Source organism: Portunus trituberculatus, chromosome 35 (assembly GCF_017591435.1).
Source record: "Portunus trituberculatus isolate SZX2019 chromosome 35, ASM1759143v1, whole genome shotgun sequence".
Taxonomy (NCBI): domain Eukaryota; kingdom Metazoa; phylum Arthropoda; class Malacostraca; order Decapoda; family Portunidae; genus Portunus; species Portunus trituberculatus.
The window spans coordinates 4815381-4833743 of record NC_059289.1 but is presented as its reverse complement, the minus strand read 5'-3'; the positions used below and the strand labels follow the sequence as shown (position 1 = coordinate 4833743).

Genomic DNA, 18363 nt, shown 5'->3' with positions numbered 1-18363 from the left:
ACCTTTTTTTTTTTTTTTTTTTTTTTTTTTTTTTTTTCAAAATAAACTCTTCATTTATGTAATTCAAAATATGAAAATAATTTTCTTTTACTTCTGCATCCACAAAATTAAACATGTAACTGAAAGTAATTGAAATTTTTCCTTAATATATATATATATATATATATATATATATATATATATATATATATATATATATATATATATATATATATATATATACACACACACACACACACACACACACACATAAATGCAAAAATGGCATAGCTTAACAAAATAATGGATCTTTGAGTTCATGATAAGGAAATATTCTTCATAGTATAAATTTGGCATACTTTTCTTCACTAACTTAATTAACTAAACTGTCACTTCTCTATGCACAGTAAAAGATACACTTTTCCTCATATTCAGAAAACATTCTCCATGTATATCCATGATCAAGTAATTTGCTTTCTTGTGTATCAAGCAATTCCCAGCCTAGCATCTTGGCATCTTGTCTAGTGGAGAGAGTCACACCTGTGTCTGGGAAGTAAATGACTCCTCGTGGATCTGAAAGATTGAAGCAGATAAAAAAGGAAGTAACTGGTGTCATATCAAGAGTTATCATCATCATCATTAATTTTGTTTAACGTCTGCATTTTGCTATTTAGGGTGGGGTTGGACGGGCGACGACTGCTTTCCACAACTGGCAATCTTGTGTCATATATTCTTTTCTTTCCGACAAATTCATATCCTCTGTCACACACTCCCTCCACCTTTTCTTTGGCCTTCCCACCAACCGTTGGTCTCCAACCCTCACCTCCTCTACCTTGCTCAACACCCCTCCCTCCGCCCTTTTCATGCGTCCGAATCATCTCAGTCTCAACAGAAAGGTCTTCAACTCCACACATCACCACTTTATTCACCCTTAAAACAATAACAAAAATATAAATTATTAATTGATACTAGGACATTCAGAAAATTACCTGCCTTTCTTGATTTGAAGGCTTGTGGCCTGAGACTTTTTTCTCTTACTCAGCATTTATCTAAATGTAAAATATACACTCAACACTCGCTTTTGCATTTCACTCCTATTGTAATATATTTAAAACTCATATCTAATCATTAAGGTTTCTTGAGTGACTACTTATATTATAAACACAAGAGTGATCCCCTATCATATTTAGCCTTTGCATTTACTGAGGTCCTCTTAGTGCGCACCTCAGGTAATGCGTTTCTGCCTTTGTGCCTTTGTGCACACCCTCATTTTGTTTTTGTTTCCATCACTCGTACTACAATGCGCAAAATTTCCAACTTTATGAGCACTTGGCCAAAGAAACTTTCATTTGAGAATAAAATATACTTGCTATATAATTATTTTTTTCTGCCAAAATCCAATAAAATAAATTAAAATAAATAAAAAAATATTTCAACTACAAAAATAATAATTAAATGTCAAAATATTTAACATTACATAACAAAAAACCAACGAGACAGCTAGACGCCATGTTTGTTTTGGTCCAACCATGTTGTTCCAGCTTGCCAGTGTTACAAGTTTCATGTTTCACGTTTGCTAAACATTATATTTTTTACTTTTGTAGGTTATGATCTTTCCAGGTTTGAATATGGCACTCCTTCCAAAAACACAAGAGAAGGGTGTTACAGGTATAGCTTATCAAGAAACATCAAACATTTTTGCTTCAAGAGAAACTAGACATCATAGCCAAAGTTGAGGCAGGTGAGAAGCTCTGAGAAGTAGGCAGATTTTACTCTATTAATGAGTCCAGTGTGTAACATAGTGAAACGTAAAGATGTCATAAAAAATGCAGTGTAGGAATGATCGATACGGGTGCCCTTATGGGGGGATCTCAGGGGTCACAATTATGGTAGGTCCCAGTCCCAATCTTATTTATAACATAGGGTAAATTCTACTATTGCTAGTGTGTTTTTAATATATGCACACATGGGTAAATACTACTATTGCTAGTGCATTTTTAATATATGTGCACATTTTCGGTCCCTTTCCCGTGCATTAAAAAAGGACCCCTGTATCACAATAAAATCATCAAATTGGTTGACAATCTTAATACCGGCTGATCATAGAATAAAAATCAGTTAAATAGTTGTTTTTCCTTCTCATCGTTGCAATGTTGCATCTCTTGCTATAGTTTATACCTCTATTTTCATGCCAACTGCTCTTTTAATCTTGCCAACAGCATGCCTCCTTTCTTGCAGCCTCACTGCTTAAGACTTTCTTCATTCTTTCCTCCCTATTCTGTCCACCTTTCTAATGCAAGAGTTAACCACTACTCCAATCATTCATTCCTTTCTCAGAAAAACTCTGGAACCCTTTGCCTGCTTCTGTATTTCCACCTTCCTATGAAAGTTGCAGTAAAATCGCCATTTCCTATTTAAAATCTTGTTAAACTCATCCCGAAACATCACAAGTTTAGAAGATTTTAAATAGAAAATGGTGATTTTACTTCGTGTATGTGTATATATATATATATATATATATATATATATATATATATATATATATATATATATATATATATATATATATATATATATATACAGGCAACCCCCGCTTAATGAAGGTTCACACAATGAAATTTCGCTACAATGAAGGTTTCATTTTACTACCATCTGCTCGTTTAACAAACACCAAGCTCGCTTTAACGAAGTTTCATCCAGGTAATTTTTTCCAAGTTTGAAAGCACCGCCATATCACGCAAGCCGACGGCTTTTGAATACACCAGTGCCTCTGGAGGACAAGTTTTATCTAGGTAATTTTTTCCAAGTTTGAAAGCACAGCCGTATCACGCAAGCCGATAGGCTTTTGAATACACCAGTGCCTCTCGTGGACAACACACCCACCACTCACTCCTCCTGTTCAAAACAATAACAGCATCACCAGCAGCTCGTCTTCCCTCGCTCAACTTACCACCAAAACGCCCTGCAATGTTGCCTAGCATTGCTAAGAAGACCAGGAAGTCTCTTACTCTCGAAGTGAAGCTGGATATTATTCACAGACACGAGAGAGGCGAGAAAACTAATAGCATTGCTCACCACCATCTTGATTCCATCTACTGTCTCTACTATTTTCAAGTCAGCTGACTCTATTAAGAAGGCTGGTGAGACCGTATCTTCCTTGCAAGCTAAAAGAACCACCTGAACTCGTGACTCTACAATGGATAAAATGGAAAGCCTTGTGGAAATGTGGTACATTAGTTTTGTATGTGATACAATGATGCGCCCTTTGTTTACATTCCACAGGTTGCCAGTTAGTGTCTTTCATGCTCCACTCTCCCTCCTTTCATAAACTTAAGATCATCAACATTACAAAGTTACGTACATACATACATTAGTGTACATTATAATGACTTAAATTAAACTGCCTAAATGTTCAACTTCATAATTTTTAGTTTCATTAAACCTTTCACTGTACATAGTATGATGCACTCTCGCTTTGTTTACTCTCAATAGAAGTTCAAGTCAGGGGTTAAACTTGTTATAGTCAGTTCGCTTAACGAAGTTTCGCTTAACGAAGGTTTTTTTTAGGAATGTAACCCTTTCATTAAGCGGGGATTGCCTGTATATGTATATGTATATATATATATATATATATATATATATATATATATATATATATATATATATATATATATATATATATATATATATATATATATATATATATATATATATATATATATATATATATATATATATATATATATATATATATATATATATATATATATATATATATATATATATATATATATATATATATATATATATTACTGCAACAATAAATAAGACACTGATATCAGATTTTCAAGAAATGTCTTCATCAATTTTTCTTTCCAAATTTTTCATTCTTGTGTCCCTTTATTATTTTGCTTGTCTTTGATAAAATAAGGAATTTGTTTACCTATAGTTCTGTTTTATTACTTATTTTTTGATAGGTTATATATGTACATATCATTCAGTGTTCCTCACCTCCACTGAAGTCAGAGATGATTGTGACTGTGATTGTGGAGAAAGGCTGTGGTGGCTGCGTTGCCTATGGTGGGTGAGGCGGCGCCTCCTATGATATGGTACCAAGTCAAAGGAAAACACCTTGCTGTACCCATTTGTCTGTGTAATAGAAATACAAACTGGTAATACTACTTAAGAATACAAAAACTATCACAACTATTTTTACTGCTATCATGACTAGTACTGTTATTACTGCCTTCACCACTACTGCTTCATCAACTACTCATTTGCCACACAAGTCTTTAAATTTGGATTCACTAAAGTTGGTCCATTTCTAATTTTTCCATTTTTTTCCTAATTACTCAACATTTTTCACCATCCTTATGAATTCAAAGTCATATAATTTTAGGTAGAAGCATGTACAACATAGCCCCAACAATCCACTGTGAAGTATCAAAACCTCACCACATCAGGAAATTTACTGTCAGCACCCACAAAAGAATGCCAACTCAACCTTCATATTAATTGACAGATAATCTTACAAAAATATCCTGTATGTATTTCTTGTTTGTTTCCTGTATGAAGAGTACATAACAGATAAAAATCTGTTCCCTCTGGATATGATACACTCCACCTACGAAAATAACTGACATTCAACAGCCATACCTACCCTGAAAGTTATCCCAAACAGGGCATCTGCCTTGCGATACAGCCTTTCCTTGTGAGACATTACCACAATCTGCATTTCCTCCTTGTGCTCACAAAGGTAAGAGGTCACCCTGTGGATATTTATCTTGTCCAGGGCTGCATCCACCTCATCCAGGATGAAGAATGGGGCAGGATTGTAGCTGCAGGGTAGCAGACAGTTCACACAGATCATTAGCAAGCAAAATATAGCATTCTTAAGCAGATCCACAAAGAATTTTACAGTGGTCACTTACATTCTATCTGGCTAATTACAAATGGTTCCACAGTTGTATAACTTATCAAATGATATATTACAAATAGCATAGATTCACATATAAAAAAATTATTTCATACATAAGTGCACAATTTATCATTTAGCAAACAATGTAACAATTTATGTGCTGCTATCTCCCTAAGACCCTTCCACACATCCATTAAAGAAAGAACTGAAGACAAAGAGTACACACAAATTATATAAGTAATAACAGAATCACAATTTACCTATGAAGAGCAAAAAGCAAGGCAAGAGAGGCAATGGCTTTCTCTCCACCAGACAGGGTGCACATCTGTTGGCACCGCTTGCCGGGTGGAATGCAGTGATAAATGACAGACCCCAAGTACGGCTCCTCCTGGTTGTCTGTCGCCAGCAAAGCCTGAGCTGCATTATCTCCCCACAAGGTCTGAGACAGAGAGAGAGAGAGAGAGAGAGAGAGAGAGAGAGAGAGAGAGAGAGAGAGAGAGAGAGAGAGAGAGAGAGAGAGAGAGAGAGAGAGAGAGAGAGAGAGAGAGAGAGAGAGAGAGAGCAGTGGAAAATAGTGGTTGTGGGAGAGAAAAAAAAAAGGCACAAAGCAAAAAAAAATTAAGCTAGTTTAAATCTCCAAAGTACAATTAACTTCAAACCAACACCCACCTATGCACTAAAAATGTGAAATACAAAAATACTATACAAAAATAATTATACTCAGACTAGCCAATAGATAACATCATCTTCCCCCCACACATACCTTAAAAAGATTATCAATTTTGTTAGAGACGGAAGAGAAACAGTCCATGAAAAGCCTGTGACGCTCTTGTTTGACGTTCTCGAAGGCATTCTTGGCACTCCGGACTTGGAGCTGCTTCTCCTTCAAGGCAACTCTCATGGCCTTCACCTGCTGGTCCAACTCTCTCAGGTTTTCCCTCGTCCTCTTCTTTGGAGGCTGTAGGGAGGGCAGACATGAGGCTGGTGTTATAACTGGTGGATGGATCTACCTTTATATTTATTGTAAGCCCACTAACTAGGATAATAGCATTTTTCCTGATGCTGAAGAAAGTGGAGAGAGAGAGAGAGAGAGAGAGAGAGAGAGAGAGAGAGAGAGAGAGAGAGAGAGAGAGAGAGAGAGAGAGAGAGAGAGAGAGAGAGAGAGAGAGAGAGAGAGAGAGAGAGAGAGAGAGAGAGAGAGAGAGAGAGAGAGAGAGAGAGAGAGAGAGAGAGAGAGAGAGAGAGAGAGAGAGAGAGAGAGAGAGAGAGAGGAGAGAGAGAGAGAGAGAGGAGAGAGAGAGAGAGAGAGAGAGAGAGAGAGAGAGAGAGAGAGAGAGAGAGAGAGAGAGAGAGAGAGAGAGAGAGAGAGAGAGAGAGAGAGAGAGAGAGAGAGAGAGAGAGAGAGAGAGAGAGTAATGTACATACAGAGTGCAAATGAAAGTTATTTTGCTTCATTCCTCTATAAAAAAAATGTGTGTATGTATACATATATATATATATATATATATATATATATATATATATATATATATATATATATATATATATATATATATATATATATATAAAGCATTAAGCAAAATTAGACCCACAAATTGCTCTGGAGCATTACTATCACTACCACCACCACCACCACAATCATCATCATCATCATCATACCTGTAAGTCGCCTAGATTCCTCTCTAATTTGCTGATTTTGGAGACAATGTATTCTTTCACGTCATTGCGCTGCTCCTCATTCTCCAGCTCCTTGTATTTGGTGGACAGGAAAGTGAAATCCACTTCGATGTCTGGCTCAGCCTGGGATGTGCTCTGTGTCTGATGTGAGAAGGATCATGAGAATGAGAGAACAGGAAAGGGGAAGAGAACCAGTGAAGATGAAGGTTGCTCAAAACTTGACCTCCTTTATTATTCTTTGACACCATTACATCATGAAAACTGTAAAATCTTATGGAACACGAACACACACACACACACACACACACACACACACACACACACACACACACACACATACACAGAGGAGACACACCCAAATATCTCCAGGTGGAGATATTTGGGTGTGTCTCCTTTCACGTGTAGCCCCTGTTCACCTAGCAGTGAGTAGGTACAGGATGTAAATCGAGGAGTTGTGACCTTGTTGTCCCGGTGTGTGGTGTGTGCCTGGTCTCAGGCCTATCCAAAGATTGGAAATAATGAGCTCTGAGCTCGTTCTGTAGGGTAACGCCTGGCTGTCTCGTCAGAGACTGCAGCAGATCAAACAGTGAAACACACACACACACACACACACACACACACACACACACACACACACACACACACACACACACACACACACCAGTAGCTCAGTGGTTAGAGCGCTGGCTTCACAAGCAAGAGGACCGGGGTTCAATTCCCTGGCCGGGTGGAGATATTTGGGTGTGTCTCCTTTCACGTTTAGCCCCTGTTCACCTAGCAGTGAGTAGGTATGGGATGTAAATCGAGGAGTTGTGACCTTATTGTCCCGGTGTGTGGTGTGTGCCTGGTCTCAGGCCTATCCGAAGATCGGAATTAATGAGCTCTGAGCTCGCTCCGTTGGGTAACGTCTGGCTGTCTCGTCAGAGACTGCAGCAGATCAAACAGTGAAACACACACACGCACACGAAGAGAGATTGAAGGAAATGGGATTGTGAACTTTACAAGAAACGAAAAGAGATCTAATAATGATTTATAAAATATTTAACATTAAGAAGGTAGACAGACAAAACCTGGTACTGATGAAAGGAAATGTCTAGAGCAAAATGGACGAGAGGACATTCAAAGAAGATTGGAAAGAGTCAATGTTTAAGGGACATCAAGAAATACTAGTTTTCCACAACTGAGGTCATTACAACCAACATAAACATATTTAAAGAGAAGTTGGATGAATGTAGAAATGGAGAGGATATTATGAGCCCTGATTGAACCCCGTTATGTACAACTAAGTAAATAGAACTGGGTAAATACACACACACGCACCTGCATTTCAGTTGATATTTCCCTAGATGATGTAGACAACTCCATTACATGACCTACTGCCTCTTGTAGAGAACCTGAGAGCAGAGGGAGCTTCATACTCTTGATGTGACACTGCTGCAGGATAGTTTGCCTGTGTGTGGAGGCAGGATACCTATATAATGCAGCTCCAAAAAATAATAAATAAATAAATAAGATAAATATTGAAGATACATTCATACATATACCAAGCTTGCCTGCCTACCCAGAGCACACAACCTCAACATTCACACCACTCTCAACCCTTACACCCCCAACATAAAAGGGAAAATACTCCTGCCCACACTATACAGGGATCAGCCACGCAGCTTGGAAAGATATGCCCTGGAACAAAGCTTACACTAGTACAAAAAAATATTTAAATAAACAAATATCAAAAATAATACGAACTACTTTTCATCTCAACATACTGACACCATTTCTGCATCACACACACAGCTCCCCACCACCACCACCATCGCCACTCACTTCTCCACCCTAAGTGAAGCAACCTTCTGCTTAATGCGTGAAATTTTGTTCAGTATTTTCTCTCTTTCTCTTCTGATCAGCCGAGCCTCCTCCTGCACTGCATCCACGATCTCTCCCGCCTCACGCAAGGTTTGTTCCTTTTTTATCAACTTTGACTTAGCCTTTGCCACCATCTTCATTGCTGCTTCCACCTCACCAATCTGTACAGCAGAAACAACAGTATCTTATTTAAATGATTTTGGTAAAGACTTGGTACTGTGTGTGTGTGTGTGTGTGTGTGTGTGTGTGTGTGTGTGTGTGTGTGTGTGTGTGTGTGTGTGTGTGTGTGTGTGTGTGTGTGTGTGTGTGTGTGTGTGTGTGTGTGTGTGTGTGTTTTGTGTGTGTGTGTGTGTGTGTGTGTGTGTGTGTGTGTGTGTATTTACCTAATTTACCTATGTCGTGTAGTTTTACAGGACCAGGGCTTTATGAATATTCCTCGTTGACCACTTCCACGTCTAAACTATTCCATGCTTCCACCCTTCTATGAAGCTATATTTTTCACACTCCTATAAGTGTGTGTGTGTGTGTGTGTGTGTGTGTGTGTGTGTGTGTGTGTGTGTGTGTGTGTGTGTGTGTGTGTGTGTGTGTGTGTGTGTGTGTGTTACTTCTTCCTCGTTATCTTCCTTCCTCTTCATCTTCATTTCCATTTTTTTTGTACAGTTCAAATGATCCCTATTAGACTGCATGATTATTTTTCTAACTACACACTTCTTTACACAACCTCATTTCCCTTACCTTTTCCTGCTCCTCCTCTTTGGCCTTGTCCAGTGCTTTAATTTGGGCTGCAATGACTGCATCCCATTTCTCCACATCTTTCTCCATGTCTCTGTTCTTCTCATAGGTAATCAAACTCATGATCCGACTCTTCTGCTTCTCAAATTTCAACCGCTCCTGCTCCTGTTCCATCAAAATCTGCAAGCCTTCATTTTCAAATAGGCAAATATCTGGGACACCAATCTCCCTGCAGAAATCCTCAAAGATCTCATTCTCTTTCTGCTTTATCTCATCCTTCACTTCCATTATCTCCATTTCATGTTCTGCTGTGGCTGCTTCCATATTTTCAAGATGGTCAACATGGATCATCCTCTCACCTTCCATTTTTGTAAGTTGTTTCTCCAATTCTCCTATTTGCTTGTTGAGGTTATCTAATTCCAAGGATACATATTTCACCTGTGCCTCCAGCCCTTGAACCTGAGAGAGAGAGAGAGAGAGAGAGAGAGAGAGAGAGAGAGAGAGAGAGAGAGAGAGAGAGAGAGAGAGAGAGAGAGAGAGAGAGAGAGAGAGAGAGAGAGAGAGAGAGAGAGAGAGAGAGAGAGAGAGAGAGAGAGAGAGAGAGAGAGAGAGAATAACTTGGCATTTCTCAGACACTAATCAAGTACCTAAACACACTCATGATATATATCAATCAGTTTAAGTTATATAAATCAACCATCTGTGTACACACACACACACACACACACACACACACACACACACACACACACACACACACACACACAGTGTGTGTCCAGTTATGTGAGCCTATTTGCAGACGATGCAAAATTGTTACGAAAAGTGAGATGTGACAAAGATTGCGAACTACTCCAGGAAGACTTGGACAGAATATGGAAATGGAGCTGTACATGGCAAATGGAGTTCAACACGACAAAATGCAAGAAAATAGAGTTTGGCAAGAGTGAAAGAAGAATCAGGAGTATGTACAAGATAGGAAATGAAGACATAAAAACCAGTCATGAAGAAAAAGACCTTGGGGTGACAATTACCAATGACCTATCGCCAGAGAGACATATAAACAAAATAATTGGAGAAGTATTGAACTTATTGAGGAACATAAGAGTGGCGTTCGTATATCTAGATGAAGAAATGATGAAGAAAATAATTACTGCAATGATAAGACCGAGGCTTGAATATGCAACAATACAGTGGGCTCGAACTTAAAGAAACACATAAGGAAACTAGAGAAAGTACAGAGGGCTGCAACGAAAATGGTGCCTGACTTAAGAGATTTGACTTATGAAGACAGACTGAAAAGAATGCAACTTCCAACCCTGGAAAACAGAAGAGAAAGGGAGACCTGATAGCAATATACAGAGTGATGATTGGCATGGAAAAAATGGATAGGGAAGATCTGTGTATGTGGAATGGAAGAATGTCGAGAGGGCATGGGAAAAAACTAAAATGGCCACTTATAGGAGAGATGTGAAAAATATAGCTTCCCTCATAGAAGGGTGGAAGCATGGAATAGTTTAGACGTGGAAGTGGTCAACGCAAGGAATATTCATGATTTTAAGAAAAAGCTGGACATTAATAGATATGGAGACGGGACAACACGAGCATAGCTCTTTTCCCGTATGTTACAATTAGGTAAATACAATTAGGTAAATACACACACACACACACACACGGGATGTAAATCGAGGAGTTGTGACCTTGTTGTCCTAGTGTGTGGTGTGTGCCTGGTCTCAGGCCTATCCAAAGATCGGAAATAATGAGCTCTGAGCTCGCTCTGTAGGGTAACGTCTGGCTGTCTCGTCAGAGACTGCAGCAGATCAAACAGTGAAACAATGAAACACACACACACACACACACACACACACACACACACACACACACACACACACACACACACACACACACACACATACCTGAACCTCCAAAATTTTCATCTCCGACTCTTCCCGTGACACCTTATACAGCTCCCTCAGTTCTTCCATGACTTTATTTTTCTTGATCCTCATATTAGCTACATTCTTTTCACTCCAACACTTTGCCTTCTTTTCCAAATCCAACTTTCCACCTGACACCAGCCCAGACTTGCTGAAGAAGGTGCCATCCAAAGCTACCGCACTGAGCCTCGTCTCTTCAATCTCGTATGCAACCTTCATGGCATCTTCAGGAGTGTCACATACCAGGATGTCATTGGTGGCAAACAGCACTGCCATCTGATGTTAAGGGAAGGTGTCTTGTATTGTCAGTGGATTGCAGGTAGGAAAGAGGAAGGAGAATAGGACTTGGTGGTGTGAGAACAAGGAACAAGGAGAGAATAAAAGGTTTCAAGAATAATGAATGAAATGTCTACCTGCAATGAGCAGCACTGAGTCTTTGGTTGACTTCTAACACAAAAGCTAATATAATAAGTGAATTAAAAAACTGCCTTAAAAAATAAATAGTCTTCAAATCCCTAACCTTTACTTCAGGAGGTTCAAATTTAATCAAATCAAAAGCCAGTTTAACATTCTGTGGCTCCTGTATGGCCCTGAGACTCTCCCTCAGTGGATGAATCCTCAGATAGTTGAGAGGCAGGAAGGTTTCTCGGTCAATCCTTTGGTCATGCAGATACTGCATACACTTGCGGGCCGTGACTTCGTTGTTCACCACAATGGAGTCCAGGTGTTTCAAGAGGACACGAGTGACAGCCACATGGTACCTGTGTGTCCATAAAGTTGTTGTTTTTGTACTTTATCCAGTTATTCATGATGGTATACTTACTTAGAACCAATATTGCCCCAGGCAGAATGACGCATTTTCTAGCCTTTCTAACACATACAGAATATCACATACACATACATACCTCCTGAAGACTAGCGTACCTTGGGTGTATGGGTTGACACAAATTCTTCAGTCGGTCATAAACACCAGAAAACTTTACCCGAAGCATCTCCAATACCTCCTGCTTTTTGGTATGCCTCTGGCTCTCATTAACATTCCAAGAAGCCTCATTTAGATCATCTGTCAAAGTGATTAGTTCACTCTGTAATTCCTTCAGCTTGTCCCTTTTGTAGGTGACTTCTTTCTGTAAATCCTGAATATAGAAGATGGAAAAGGAATGAGGAACTTGAGAAACAGACAACCTGATTTCATAGTTAATTTAGGTACTGGAGTGAGGGAATATATCTATTACTACTACTGGTGTCGATCAATTACTATTAGTATATATATCTAGAGCACTAAAGCTACAACCACAACTATGTCACATTTATTGTCATGCCTCTTATTGCAGTAATTCTCTCGGCATCACTCTGTCCTTACCTTGAGCCCCTCCTGCTTCTCTGCCAAAGTCTCCTTCTTTAACTTCAAATTTGCAGTCAGTCTCTCTCTCCTTTTCTTCAGATCCTGCACCTCTTCCTGTTTCCTCCTCAGAGCCTCTTGCCTCTCCTCCATCTGTCGGTTCTTGTTCGCCAGCTGATCAAGATGTGTCTTAAGCTGGCGAGAAAGGAAGTCAACTTTCTGCTGCAATGCAACACAGCACTGACCGGCCTGCTGCTTGAGCTGGTGGTACTGCTTCAGCTGCTCCCCCTCCAGCTGCACACTTTTACCTGTTTGATAGAACACACCAGAATAGTTACCAACGGAGGGTTAAATTACCTATATAAAAGTTTTCCCTCATATAAACACAAGTATCTGAAATGGGCTATAGAATTTACATCAACTTTTAAACTGAGACAAAACAGAATCATACAATAGTGGTTCAGACCCTGTAATCTCTAGGTATACAAAAATATATGTACACAAACCTACCCATCTTCAAAGCCTCCTCTGCAAGCCTCTTTTCATACTGAGCTGCTAAAATCTCTGTCTTCTCCAGCTCCTTCTTCAGATCCTCCAACTTCCTCACCTGGTCCTCTCGAGCTTCCTTTGCCTTAACCAGAAGCTTTGAGCAAATATCCTTTTTCTTTGTCCTCTCAGCCAGACACTCTTTGACTGTTATAAGTTCAGAACGTCTTTTGCTAAACTGGATCTCCTGGTGTGTGTGTGTGTGTGTGTGTGTGTGTGTGTGTGTGTGTGTGTGTGTGTGTGTGTGTGTGTGTGTGTGTGTGTGTGTGTGTGTTTGTGTGTTCAAGGAAAGAAAGAAAGATGGGGTTAATAATGTTTGAAGAGAAAAAAATAAAACTGTAAAGCTTGAGAATGGAAAAGTATGTTTCCTCCCTCCCTCCCTCCCTCCCTCTCTCAGTGACTCACCTCTTCCCCGACTTTCTGCTCCACATTACCAATTTCTTGCACTACCACAGCTTGATCTTTCAACTTTCTCTCCAAGTTCTCAGCCTGTTTTCTCTCTTTCTCCTCCAGTTCCTTCAAGTATCCCTCCTTCACCTCCACATCTTCCCGAAGGGCCTCCTGAGTGCTGCCGATGTGATAGAGCCGGAACAGTTGTAGCTTAATCTTTTCCTTCTTCTGTAAATGGAGAAGGGAAAGGAAATACAGAGGTTAGCTATTTCAGGATTGATTCTGGCATGTCCATCCCTATACGTCTGTTCCTAAGAGACAGATGAAGAGAATGTTCTTTTTAATGCTATAGGAGAGAGAGAGAGAGAGAGAGAGAGAGAGAGAGAGAGAGAGAGAGAGAGAGAGAGAGAGAGAGAGAGAGAGAGAGAGAGAGAGCTTAACAACATAGCACGACTCACCAATTCCCTCTCCAGCTCCTCATACTTCATCTCCCTTCTCCGGTCTAGCTTCAGTTCCCGAAACTGGTCCACCATCATCTTCAGCTTCTCAAAGTCATCGGTCAACTCTTCCTCCGTTCTAACCACATTCTTCCTCTGACGGGTGTACTCCTTCTTCAGAGCACCCGACCTGTGGGAGGACGTCTTGAAAATGTGCAGAAGGGGAATTCCGAATGATGTAATGACTGATAGAAGACAAATAAGATGGAATTCAGTCAGTTATTGTTTCTTGATTTCTCTTCTTAACAGTCATGCACATAGTTTTAGTTTGACTTTGGGTTTGTTGTAGTGGCAAGAGAAAGAGAAAGAGAAAGAGTGAGAGGCACTTAGTATTCTCTCTCTCTCTCTCTCTCTCTCTCTCTCTCTCTCTCTCTCTCTCTCTCTCTCTCTCTATCAAGCAAGGTGACCCATCCCTCGCCTTTTCTTGATTTCTCTTCTAAACAGTCATCTACAGTTTTAGTTTTATTTAAGGTTTGTTGTAATGGAGAAAGAGAAAGAAAGAGAAAGAGATAGTTAGTATTTTCTCTCATTCCTCCTCACATTCTCTCTCTCTCTCTCTCTCTCTCTCTCTCTCTCTCTCTCTCTCTCTCTCTCTCTCTCTCTCTCTCATATCAAGTAAAATGATCCATCCCTCACCCTGATATCTCCTCAAACAGCTTCACCCTCTCCTTGCTCTCATACAGGGCTATCAACTCCACACAGCCCTGGAACACCATGAAGTTGCTGTACTGGGAGCTGATGCCCAGTTCTTGCAGACTCATCACGTAATTCCTGAACGAAACCTCCTGGAGAGAGAGAGAGAGAGAGAGAGAGAGAGAGAGAGAGAGAGAGAGAGAGAGAGAGTTGAAGTCCTGTACATTATAGCTAAATATTATCTTATCTTTTCTTTGAGCTTTCTAATGACTAAGTTCTTATCAAAATCTGATTGCCTAGAGTAGTGGTTGAATGAAATAGATTCGGTAATGAGGGTACTAGCTACAGGAGTCACAAAAGATTTAGGTAACTTTAAGAATTAGTTATTTAGGCACATTTAATACAAGAACTACCAAGTATAGATCTGATGGTTTTATACAAATTTCCTTGCTTTTTATATCTATTTGTTCATTATTAGGTATTTCTATGGTGGAGCAAAATTTGACCATGGACAACAGAGGTTATGTAACAAAATGTAGTAAAACAAATTGAGGATGTGTCATTTATATATGTTAAAATTACACACACACACACACACACACACACACACACACACACACACACACACACACACACACACACACACACACACACTTATCTGAAAGCTTCAAGAGACTTATCAGTGTTATCTGGAAGTTTCAAGAGACTTATCCTCCAATTTTAGTGAGCTTTTATTTATTTATTCATGTTTTTTTTTCTATTTACCATTTACTTATCTATTTTTTGTATTCTTCCCGGTGTTCCTCTTGCATTACACACACACACACACACACACACACACACACACACACACACACACACACACACACACACACACACACACACGGCCCGGTAGCTCAGTGGTTGGAGCACTGGCTTCACAAACCAGAGGACCGGGGTTCGATTCCCCGGCCGGGTGGAGATATTTGGGTGTGTCTCCTTCACGTGTAGCCCCTGTTCACCTAGCAGTGAGTAGGTACGGGATGTAAATCGAGGAGTTGTGAGCTTGTTGTCCCGGTGTATGGTGTGTGCCTGGTCTCAGACCTATCCGAAGATCGGAAATAATGAGCTCTGAGCTCGTTCCGTAGGGTAACGTCTGGCTGTCTCGTCAGAGACTGCAGCAGATCAAACAGTGAATTACACACACACACACACACACACACACACACACACACACACACACACACACACACACACACATACACCACACACACACACACACACACTAACCATGCCATCCACCATGTACTCAGATTTCTGATTGGACACCGCCCTCTTGAAGGTCTTGTTGCTGCCATCAGGGAGCCTGAACACCACAGTGACGGAGGCAGGAGTGCGACCATCCTTGGCCTTGTCTCGATGAATCAGTTGGCTAGCATGACTCACCCTCAGCTTGGTCGGCGGCTCCCCAAACACAAAAGCAATGGCATCCAAGATGTTTGACTTCCCTGCAGGTAATTGGGTTTTTAGTGCTTTCATCACGGCACTCTAATCCCTTTAGTATCTTCATTTTAACCCCTTCAGTACCATGCCATGTTTTCATATTCATTCTGCTTACTATTTAGCAACTTATACAACTTCAGTAACTTAAGTAGGGATTAAAATAGTAAAGACTGGCCATTAATCTTTTTGACCTCTACCTTTTTCGTAATGCAATAAAATCATCTAATCATACTAAAAAATCTTCAGTACCAGGACATGTTTTCATATTCATTCTGCTTACTATTCAGTGATTGTATACAGCTTCAGTGACTTATGTGGGGGTTAAAATAGTAAAGACTGGCCATTAATCTCTTGACCTCCACAGAGCCTTCCTAATGCAAAAATTATCTAATCATACTAAGAATCATGGTAGTAATGTGTCTCAGTATTGAAGGTTTTGATCCCCTCAATACCATGACATGTCTTCATATTCATTCTGTTTACTATTTAGCGATTTATACAGCTTGAGAAACTTATGTGGGGGATTAAAATAGTAAAGACTGGCCATTAATCTCTTGACCTCCACAGACTCTTCCTAATGCACATAAAATTGTCTTATCACACCCAAAAAATGTACAGGAAAAATGTGTCTCGGTATTCAAGGCTTTAACGAAGAGCAGGTAAATTTACATAAGGGTGGCAGGTGGAAATTAGTGCATGCTCTATTGCAGGACCTTTATTATTTTTCTATTTATTTATTTATTTATTTATGTATATATATATATTTATTTTTTATTTTTTATTTTTTTTTTTTTTTGTGTGTTTTGTTTTTTGGGAGGTAAGAGGGGAAATCTGGTCAAGGGGAACAAATACTATCTACATAACAGACCTACTTAGATACCAGTCCCCGAGCAAGTCCGAGAGAGTACTACATGTAGGCTTGATGGCTTTGAAGGAATTAATTACCATACAGACCTACTCAGATGCCAGTCCCCAAGCAAGTCAGAAAGAGTATGTGTACAATTGATATGACTTTGAAGGAATGGATTAACATATAGACCTACTTAGATGCCAGTCCCCGAGCAAGTCTGAGAGAGTACGTATAGCTATGGCTTTAAAGGAGTGGATTCTCAAATACTGGTAAATGTAATAAACAAACTCAGTAATTAATATGTCCGCGCCGCCATTCGTGATCGTAGAAAAGAATGCAGATTTAGAGAGTGACAGTAAGCAGGCATGTTATGATAGGCACGTGTAGGCATAAATTTCCAAACTCCTGCAGGTCAGAGGAGACACCGAGGCGGAATTTGGAGAGAGAGAGAGAGAGAGAGAGAGAGAGAGAGAGAGAGAGAGAGAGAATTTCACCTCTAAATTACAAATAACTACACAAAATACACCAGTACAAAGGAACAAGAGTCTAAAAAGTCAAATATAATACCAATAGAAAAATCATAACCAAAAGTCTTAGCAAACCTCCTCCATTCGGGCCAATGACAGCGGTGAAGGAAGGCAGCGGCCCCAAGACATGTTTCCCATAGTACGTCTTGAAGTCCTCTATCTCCACACTTTGCAGCTTCACAGACATTATTGCAGAGCCACACACCTTCCCCCTCTATGGCGATCACCGTGCAAGGTCTGATGGACGGGATTAGCGCGGATTAAGATGGCTAATTCACGATATTCACACCACTAGTAATTTGGCGCCAAAGGGAATACGTCGCCAACCCAAGCGTCAGGAGATAAGCGCTTATTATTATTATTATTATTATTATTATTATTATTATTTTTCAAGGAGGTTGAATAACAATATAACCTTGTTATTTTCATTATCATTATTATCATTATCATTGTCATTATTATTATTGTTGTTGATGTTGTTGTTATTATTGTTTTATTAATATCGTTATTATTATAGTTTTCATTATTATTATTATTATTATTATTATTATTATTATTATTATTTATTATTATTATTATATTATTATTATTATTATTATTATTATTATTATTATTATTATTATTATTATTATTATTATTATTATTATTATTATTATTATTATTATTATTATTATTATTATTATTATTATTATTATTATTATTATTATTGTTATTATTGTTATTATTATTATCATCATTATTATTGGTATTGTTATCTTCATTACTATGATTATTTTATTTATTAATTAGTTTTTTTGGGGGGGATTCTTTATAATATATTAACCATTTTACTGCTGCTGTAGTCTTTTGTTAATACTCAGCAGCAGAACAGAGAAAATATAGTTCGTAAGGAAATAAAAAAAAAAAAAACCTTGGTAATAGGGCGTAGGCTAGTAATGTATTTTCTTCGTAGGTACTAGGTAGGCACTAGGCCAGTGTTATTCACTAATTTTT

The 18363-nt window shown here is 39.0% G+C and overlaps 1 protein-coding gene across 1 annotated transcript; it reads right to left on the bottom strand.

Annotated features, from left to right (window-relative positions):
* Window positions 1-227: 227 nt before the first annotated feature.
* Window positions 228-17668, bottom strand: LOC123513309 (structural maintenance of chromosomes protein 1A-like). The gene is made up of 19 exons (XM_045270414.1): window positions 17446-17668; window positions 15781-15998; window positions 14515-14663; window positions 13840-14008; window positions 13397-13609; window positions 12956-13178; window positions 12467-12753; window positions 12028-12239; window positions 11624-11864; window positions 11083-11379; window positions 9173-9628; window positions 8399-8598; window positions 7895-8024; window positions 6557-6715; window positions 5661-5855; window positions 5158-5336; window positions 4640-4817; window positions 3991-4128; window positions 228-552 (listed from the first exon to the last, which is right to left on the bottom strand). The coding sequence occupies exons 1-19, from the start codon at window positions 17555-17557 to the stop codon at window positions 514-516; spliced, it is 3795 nt and encodes a 1264-aa protein (XP_045126349.1). The 5' UTR covers window positions 17558-17668; the 3' UTR covers window positions 228-513.
* Window positions 17669-18363: the final 695 nt, after the last annotated feature.

Coding starts and splice junctions, on each gene's coding strand:
- LOC123513309 (XM_045270414.1), bottom strand. CDS start 17,557: ATGTCTGTGAAGCTGCAAAGTGTGGAGATAGAGGACTTCAAGACGTAC. Junction 12,754..12,955: donor AGAGGAGGCTTTGAAGATGG/GTAGGTTTGTGT, acceptor TCTATCAAACAG/GTAAAAGTGTGCAGCTGGAG. Junction 12,240..12,466: donor AGAAGCAGGAGGGGCTCAAG/GTAAGGACAGAG, acceptor TTCTATATTCAG/GATTTACAGAAAGAAGTCAC.